General features: G+C 40.6%; 1 protein-coding gene across 1 annotated transcript; it reads right to left on the bottom strand.

Annotated features, from left to right (window-relative positions):
* Window positions 1-392: 392 nt before the first annotated feature.
* Window positions 393-8272, bottom strand: NDUFAF4 (NADH:ubiquinone oxidoreductase complex assembly factor 4). Its single transcript, XM_077774691.1, has 3 exons — window positions 8011-8272; window positions 7413-7516; window positions 393-2457 (listed from the first exon to the last, which is right to left on the bottom strand). Exons 1-3 carry the CDS (start codon window positions 8144-8146, stop codon window positions 2170-2172), a joined length of 528 nt encoding a protein of 175 aa, XP_077630817.1. The 5' UTR covers window positions 8147-8272; the 3' UTR covers window positions 393-2169.
* Between the last annotated feature and the right edge of the window lie 338 nt (window positions 8273-8610).

The raw sequence follows: 8610 nt of genomic DNA, 5'->3' as shown, positions 1-8610 counted from the left end.
TCAGTGCCTAGCACAGTCATTGCTTTTGTGGGTTTTTTTTAGTGTTTTATTTATTTCTGAGAGAGAGACCATGTGAGCAGGGGAGGGTCAGAGAGAGGTAGACACAGAATCCAAAACAGGCTCCAGGCTCTGAGCTGCCGGTACAGAGCCAGACGAGGGGCTTGAATCCACAAACCGCGAGATCATGACCTGAGCCGAAGCTGGAAGCCTAACCAGCCTAACCAACTGAGCCACCCAGGGGCCCTGCACAGTCATTGCTTTTAAGATACCATCAGCTAGTAGTGATGTTTAGATCTACACCCAGGTTTTCTGAATCTAAACTCCATGCTTTTCGTGACACCACTACTACTCAAGCACTCTCCTACATATAATAAAAAGCAGTAAGAGGCCAATGAAAGATATGGGAAGTACTTTATTTTATCCTGTGACACCATTTAACAGCCAGATTTACAGATGCCTAACCACGGTGTGCAGATCTCAGTTGAGAAGACAGCTCAGAAATAGCACTATTAGTAATTCAAGTATTGACTTTTATTTCATAAAGAAAAATAGTTTGATGACTGATTTATCAGAGCTTTAAAATGCAATTTTATACAGTTGTTTTCTTAAAAGAACAGTTTTGAACCAAATATAAACAAGGTAGTTTATTCACATAATGAAACTGCAATTGAAAACAAGCTTAAAATTTCCCATCTCAGCCCATTTTTCTTTCTAGCATTGCAAATGCTGCCCTCCATCATCATGCTGAAATCCTCAGCAGCTTCCATACCATTTCCAAGGGAATCCTTGAGAAGTAGTGAATGTCTATCTGCCTTCAGAAGGACACAGATAACCTGGAATTTTTCTTACACATTTCCAATAATCCTACAACTTACACTTTCTGCTCTTTTGAAATAACATACCAGTAGGAATCTGAAAACCTAGATTTTCAACCTGGCTATGTCATAAACTAGGTGATGTCATAAACTAGAGAATAACCCTCTCCAGCTCTCTGTTCTTAACTGCAAAGAATAAGAATAAAGTCCTATTTGTTCAGCCTTTAATTATTATTTATCTTCACAGTAACTGTTTGTGTTAAATAAGACAGCATTATATTCACTTTTTAGAGAAAATTCAGTTTCCAAGAGGTTGCACAATCTACCCAAGATCCCACGGGTGGTAATACAACAGAGCTAAACTTCAGTCACCTTGCTCAAGACCCTAGTGCCAATACACACTGTACTCATAAGTTGGTTCAAATGATGGAGCAACAATTTCCCAGGTCCTTTCCAATGATCACATTTTGTACTTGTTGCATTTTTTTCCTCTATGCCTTCAACCAGCATTTAAATGAGAAAACATACATATAATTCGTCACAAATTTCATTTGCCATGGTTCTTTGCTTTAACCAATCTTCACAATTTTCTTGTATTTCTCTACTAAATCCAGAGAAGTTACTTTTCCAGACAGGTCTCACGACTACCTGCTTCTCTGAAAGCTTCTGGATTTACCTGTTTGTTTGTCAAAACAAAGACTGCTAAAATTTCATAAGTATCAACTCCTTTTTATAATTTTTATAAGTTATTTCATACATAAAACCAGTTCACAAGAGAAGTCCTCACCAACTCTTATTCCCTGTAATATTAAAAGTGTACTTTCTACTGAATTTGTGTCCACTTTCCTGTCTGCTTTCACTTGGGAAATACTGTTCTCCTACCTTGCTGTCAAGTCTCCCCTGCCCTAACAAGAAAATATAGTCATAAAAGGTAGGAAAATTCTCACTTTCACAATTCTATAGGAAAAATAAATTAATCACCTAAACTGGACGGCAAAACTTTGAATACTAAACAAGAGAGATACAGGCCATTCCCTAAGAGGTCATATGACCAATTTAAAAGCTGATGATATGATGTGTCTAAAATTACACATTAACTTTATTTATAATAATTTATGCATGTGCTGATTAGGCCTGTTGATATTACACATGAACATATGCCTAAACCAAATTAAACTTTATAAGAAAACAAAATTCTTTACACCAGCAATCCTGAAAATTCAGCAGAGCTCAATAAACAGTATGCTCTCCCATGGAGGGAGCCTTACACACTCAGTAATTTGAAGCTAAATGAGAAACTAAAAAGGGCATGGGATTGGGGTATACACATATGAAAGTAATTTTAACGTTTTCTTCATTTTGATGCTATTGCTTTCTTGTCTTCAGGAGGAATGATTTTGACTTCAAAGGTAACAAAATATTTGAGAAGGGATTTTACATCTTTCTGTTCTAGACAGTATTCTTCTGCTATTTTCTCAGCAGTCCACGTTTCTGGGTAAAGTTTATGATTATTGAGAAGTGTCAATGCCTCTACAATGGAAATTTTGCCTTTGGGAATGTTCTTAATACTCATCATGTTAAAGTCTTGGCCTTTTACCAATCTGAACTCCTTTGGCTCTTGACGTGTTCCAGCATCTTTTACCTAGTATCAAAAAACAGAAACAAAAGGCTATCAAGATGAGAGAAAAGATGTGACATCTACTTTCATGCTTCTCAATTCTCCACTATTCTTTAAATAAATACTACACATGCTTCTCCAAACTACACTTTCTCGTTACAATGACCCATAGGTTCAATGGCACTTTCGCATATCACCGTTTCATAACTACAGATCAACCATCATTAAGAAATCTAGTCAAAATAACAATCAATTGTATAACATCCACTCATCACATTATTTCATGCATATTAAAGAATAACAAAAATGAAATGATTAGATTAAAACTTGTTTTAGAAGGGCAGAATTCCGACACTGCCCTAACAATTTACTCGATAATCCCCATTCTGTTTCCTAGTTTTGATTTTCATATTCAATGCCTTCAAACACCTTAAACGAATTTAAATATGCTAGAGATCTTGCCTCTTGAGAGAAAATAAACCAATACAGAAATATAAAAAAACAACCTATGCATACTCATCTTTCCTCCCATCCGTCCCATCCAAGTATAATCCTTGCTCTTTCATTCATTAGTTGGGTATGCCAATCATTCTCTTCTTTTTCTTTCAGTTGTACAATGCCTACTGCTGCTGTTTGGTCAAAATATAAAAATGCCATAGTCACTATCTTTTAAAAATGCCCACTGACACTTTGTTTATGGCCAGTTTCCTTCTCTCTAGTTAAGCTTTAAAGATAGTATTTGTGATCTCTGATCCAGGATTAGATTAGAGGATTAGATCTTAATGCAGAGAACACTTTTCAGGCTTTATGAACACTCACTAAAGATCTGATGCAGACCACTCCAACACACCCATAATAAACTTTCCCCTTGGTTTCCATGCCACTCCACTTCCTAGTTTTCCATCTGTCTCTCCAGTGGCTCCTGTGTTCTTGAGGACTTGTTCTCTTCAGCTGCCCTCTGAAGGTTAGTGTGCTCCCAGTTCTGGCCCAGGCCCTCTTTTCAGTCTTCACATTCTTCTACAGTAATCCCACACACACCCTGGACTTCCATTACTACCTAAGTGTTAGTAACTTTCAAAGCTGATCTCAAACCTAGACCTTTCTCCTCACTTACAGACTCAAAGTCCCAAATGCGTAAGGGGTGCCTTTACTTGGATTATGTACAAGCACTTCAAAATCAACATGTCTAAAACTAAAATTACCCCTTTCTTCAGAAAATCCAGTTCTATCCCCGTATTTTCCATCTCAGTGACCAATATCACCCCTTTCCTCAGAAAATCCAGTTCTATCCCCGTATTTTCCATCTCAGTGACCAATATCACTTCCCTCCATATCTTATTCCAAACCTTAAAGCGTTTATGTCCTGTTATACCTGACATCTCCCTCTCCCTCACACATTACATCCACTTGATTACCAAAGCCTGCTGATAGTGACTTCCAAGTCCCTGTTGAACACATTCACTTCTCTCCTGGTCACTACATCACCCTAGTCCACGCCGAAGTCGCCTGTGGGCACTACTACAAAAGCCTAACTAGTCTCCTTTGATTGAATAAAATGAACTTTGTTTCTTCCCAGCCCATTATGAAGGCAATCAGATATGACACTCTTCAATGACTTTCCACTGTCCTCAAGATGAAACCCAAATTTCTTAGCAAGACGAATAAGGATCTTCATGATTGGGTCCCTATTACCTCCATCCTATCTCACTTCTCCCAGATTTATTGCTCACACTTTCCTTCAACTGTAAATGAACTCTAACTGGTTTCTGAAGGCATCACACTCTTCTACCCCTATATTGTAACTTTGGCCTGAAACACCATCCCAACTTCTTCACTTTCCAAAACTCAAAGCTTCTCTTAACTTTCTATTCCCAGGTAATTGTTCTTCCACTCCATATACACTTTTTTTCAAATTTCCCTTCTGTTTAATAGTAAATACTGAAATATGATGACACTGAATATCTGATAAAATTCAACATCCTCTTTAATTGAAAAAAACAAACAAAAAATTCTGAGCAAATTAACAACAAAAAAAAGCCCCAAATGTGAAAAAAGTAGTGTTGTTTTTTTTTAAATGTTTTATTTATTTCTAGGAGAGAGGGAGAGAGACAGCGTGAGCAGGGGAGGGTCAGAGAGAGAGGGAGTCACAGACTGAAACAGGCTCCAGGCTCTGAGCTGGCAGTCAGCACAGAGCCCGACGCGGGGCTCGAACCCACGAACCGCGAGATCATGACGTAAGTGAAAGTTGGACGCTTAACCGACTAAGCCACCCAGGCGCCCCTGAAAAAAGTATTCTTAAATCAGAAACCATATCATTTTATTATAATTAATGCTGAAACATTTAGAGACACCCTATGAAAGGAAACAATAGGATGGAATACCAACTTTCACTGCTATCTTAATGCTACAAACACAATAAATGTAGTAGGACAAATACTAGATAACTGTAATTCTATGCTGATGACATGGGAGTATCTTCAGAAAAATAACACAACAAACTGAAAAACTAATAGAAATAACAACCTTGCAAATGTGGGTAGCTGCAATACAAAAATTACTTACTTTCTGGAAATTAGCAATAGTTAAAACCCTTAGGGTGAAAAAAGATCCTATGGTAGCAACCTTCCTTCTATGCCCCCCAAACTCAGTAATACAAAGATGTTAATTCTCAAATTAATCTGTACATTCCAATTCGGTTACACTCAAAATCTGAATCATACATACTAAAGAACCTGACACTTTGATTCTCAAGTTCATCTGGAAAAAAGTGACAAGAGTCATGAAACTTTTGGAGAGAGGTGGGGGGGTAGAAGGTTGTAACGGATATCAAGACACATTGCAAACCTCCTTTAATTAATATAGTGTCAAAACAGAAAAGTAAGTAGAACTGGTAAATCCGTAAACAGACTTGTATATATTAGTATTTTAAGTGAGTGGAGAAAAGACCCGGTTATTCCATAAACTACATTTAGACAACTGACCATCCAGCTGAAAAGATCTCTACACACCAAATACATTTAATGACAAATAAAGATTTTAACATAAGATATACAGTCATAAAAGTACTAATACAGAAAACCGTTTTTATGTTGGAGTCCAGACTTCCAATACATGAAAGACAAAAACAACTAACGTATTTGACAGAATTTTGAGTTGCAGTAAGTTAAAAAGCCAGAGAATAGGGGCGCCTAGGTGGCTCAGCTAATTAAGCATCCAACTTCAGCTCAAGTCATGGTCTCACAGTTCACAAGTTAAACCCCGCATCACTCTAACTGCTGTCAACACGCAGCCTTCTTTGGGTCCTCTGTCCCCCTCTTCTCTCTGCCCCTACCCGGCTTGCCCAGGCTCGTGCACTGGCATGCACTCACTCTCAAAAAGAAACAAAAAAAGTCAGAAAAAATTAATTATTTGATATATGATATAGAGTATCACTCATGTCTAAAAACATCACAAATCATTAAGAAAACTATGAACTACCCAAAAGAGAAAAAGGGGCAAAGCTAAATAGGTAATTCAACCTTTTTCTTCATTGTCATTCACCCAAGTCTCTTTAGACTTTTCCCCCAAATTTTAATACCACCATATATCTCCTTATGTTTTATATCTACATAACTGTATTCATAAAAACTGTTAAATTTTTTCACTCTCGAAGGGCCAATTTTTGAATGCATGATTTAGTATAGCACGAGAGCAACAGCAGTAGGAAGTATTATTCAACACCTGTTATTGTTGGAAGTATTCAACACAAAAAACATGAACATCAACCCTTCCATCTTTTTTTACGGGAACATCTGGTGATAAATGAGCCCTGTAATTGCTATTACATGCAACAATTCACAAACCTTATTTTACATGAGTTTTATTTCGCTTATCTAATGAAAATTACATTAATAACCATATCTGTGCAAACAGTATTACCAATCTAGAGAGGACCAGAGAACTTTAGAATGGAAAAATATCTGGGAGTTGTCATTGGCACTTTCCTCTCCTTTAATCATACTCTTCCCCCTACTTAGAACCTTCCTGCTCCAACAAACTCATCTAGTTAACTCAGGTTCATCCTTCAGGCCTGAGCTTATTGTCCCTTTCTCAGAAACCACCTCTGATTGTCCAAGCACAAACAGGTCCCTCTGATATACTCACAGTGCCCATACTTCTCCCTCACAGATTTGTTAGTAATTATGTACTTATGGTTGCTCATCTGTTTAATGTCTATGTCCCTCACAATATTATAACCACTGAGATCAAGGACTAAGTCTGTTTTGTTCATAACTATACACAAAGCACGTGTGCATTGTATTTACATATAGATTTACATATAGGTTCCCATTCCTAATGTATTTCATAAAATCCCAGTTTTTACGTTTCCTATCTGAATACAGATTTAAAAAACAAAACCAGGGGCGCCTGGGTGGCTTAGTCGGTTAAGCGTCTGACTTTCGCTTAGGTCATGATCTCGCGGTTCATGGGTTCGAGCCCCGCGTCGGGCTCTGTGCTGACTGCCAGCTCAGAGCCTGGAGCCTGTTTCAATCTGTGACTCCCTCTCTCCCTGACCCTCCCCTTCTCACGCCGTCTCTCTCTCTCTCCTAGAAATAAATAAAGAACATTAAAAAAAATTAAAACAAAAAACAACCAAAACCAAAACACCGACAACACAACACTAAAGGAATCCCTGAGGTCAAGACAAAACTCAACCCACTGAAAGATGAGAAAGTAGTACTAAAGCTCTCCTCTGGTCGTTCAAACGACAACCACTAGAAATATCTTACCAAATCCTACAGATTGTGAAACAATACTACTACCACTGAGCTTAAGTTTTGCCAATGCACTGTATGCTGGTCACAACTACATTGACAGTTTTATTAAACATGCAGAGCACTCACTCTCTTTTACTACCTACCACACTTCTCTCGTTCGTTTGTTTCCCTGGAACACAAAAAGGTTCAATTACTCATCTGCTGAATTAAAACACACATTACCTGCACAGAAGACACAGGATCTCTGGAGTCAACATACACATCTTTTAGTAAGGACAGCAGTTTGTCATTTTTTCTAGCAACTTCTCCCTGAATTTCTGGATGGTCTAAAAAAAGAATGTCACGATATTAAAGCCAAGGAAAATTCCCTCTAAGATCCTAACACTTAACACAAGACAGCCACTTTTAATTTTTTGTTTAATAAACAATCATTCGGACAATATGGGAAGTACTGTACTGCGAATCAAAATGCTAGGTCAGGCCCGGCGCCCACAGGTGTGTGAAGACCCCCAGAGAGCACTTCCGAGAAACTGCAGACTCGGATTCCTTCCCACAGGCGTTAGATAAAAGCCACCGCACGCCCGGACGGGGGCCGCCACCTCCGCAAATCCGAGGTGGGNCGCCACTCCTACGAGGGCGCAAGGGGGCAGTCTCAATGTCACCGGCCTGGGGGGGATCCACCTTACCGCTCTCCGCGGGCGAGTCACTGCGGCCAACCCGGGTCACCCCCGCCACTGGACCAAGGTCCACGGACGCCGAACCGCCAAGCCCGCCCCGGGAGCCCGCGCGCGGGGTCCAGACGCCCCCTTGCACCACTTACGGCTCATCTGCTCTCGCAGCAGGCTCTTCGTGGAGGGGTGCCTGGGAGCGGGGGACGGCTTCATCTTGCTGATTTCCCGTTCCGCCCGGTTCTCTAGGTTGAAATTTCTGAATGCGCGAAACACCGCAGCGCCCATCTCCTCACAACATGATGCCCTCTAGGTTCACGCCACACGTGGTGTAACACCGGCACCCGCACCCTCCGGGACGCACCGAGCATGCGCACGCGTGGGGTCGATCCGGCCCGGAGCCGAAACATGGGCGCTAAAGCGCGCAGTTCGCCCCCCAGCGGTCGGGAGGGCGCACGCAGCGTCTTTGCCCGGAGTGTGTCATAGGGAGCCCCTCCCTTCGGGGTGCAGGGCTTGTGACAGACTTCGGCCGCTTCCGGCGGGACGGGGCGGGGCCTAGGCTCCGACCCATGTTGTTCTCACCCCTGCGGGTTTGGGAAGTCGGGAGGGAAGTTTTAAAATTCTACCGGGACAGGCCTCACCCCAGACTTTCTGGTTTAATTCCTCTGGAAGGAGGACCCGCGTTGGTTCAAGCTTTCCACGTGATTTCAAAATTGCAGGCTGAGTAGAGAATCAGAGTGGTAAGGAAATTG

Source organism: Crocuta crocuta, unplaced genomic scaffold, assembly GCF_008692635.1.
Source record: "Crocuta crocuta isolate KB4526 unplaced genomic scaffold, BGI_CrCroc_1.0 scaffold247, whole genome shotgun sequence".
Classification (NCBI taxonomy): Eukaryota; Metazoa; Chordata; class Mammalia; order Carnivora; family Hyaenidae; genus Crocuta; species Crocuta crocuta.
Note: the sequence above shows the minus strand (reverse complement) of the source record. Positions and strands in the feature narration are given on the sequence as shown.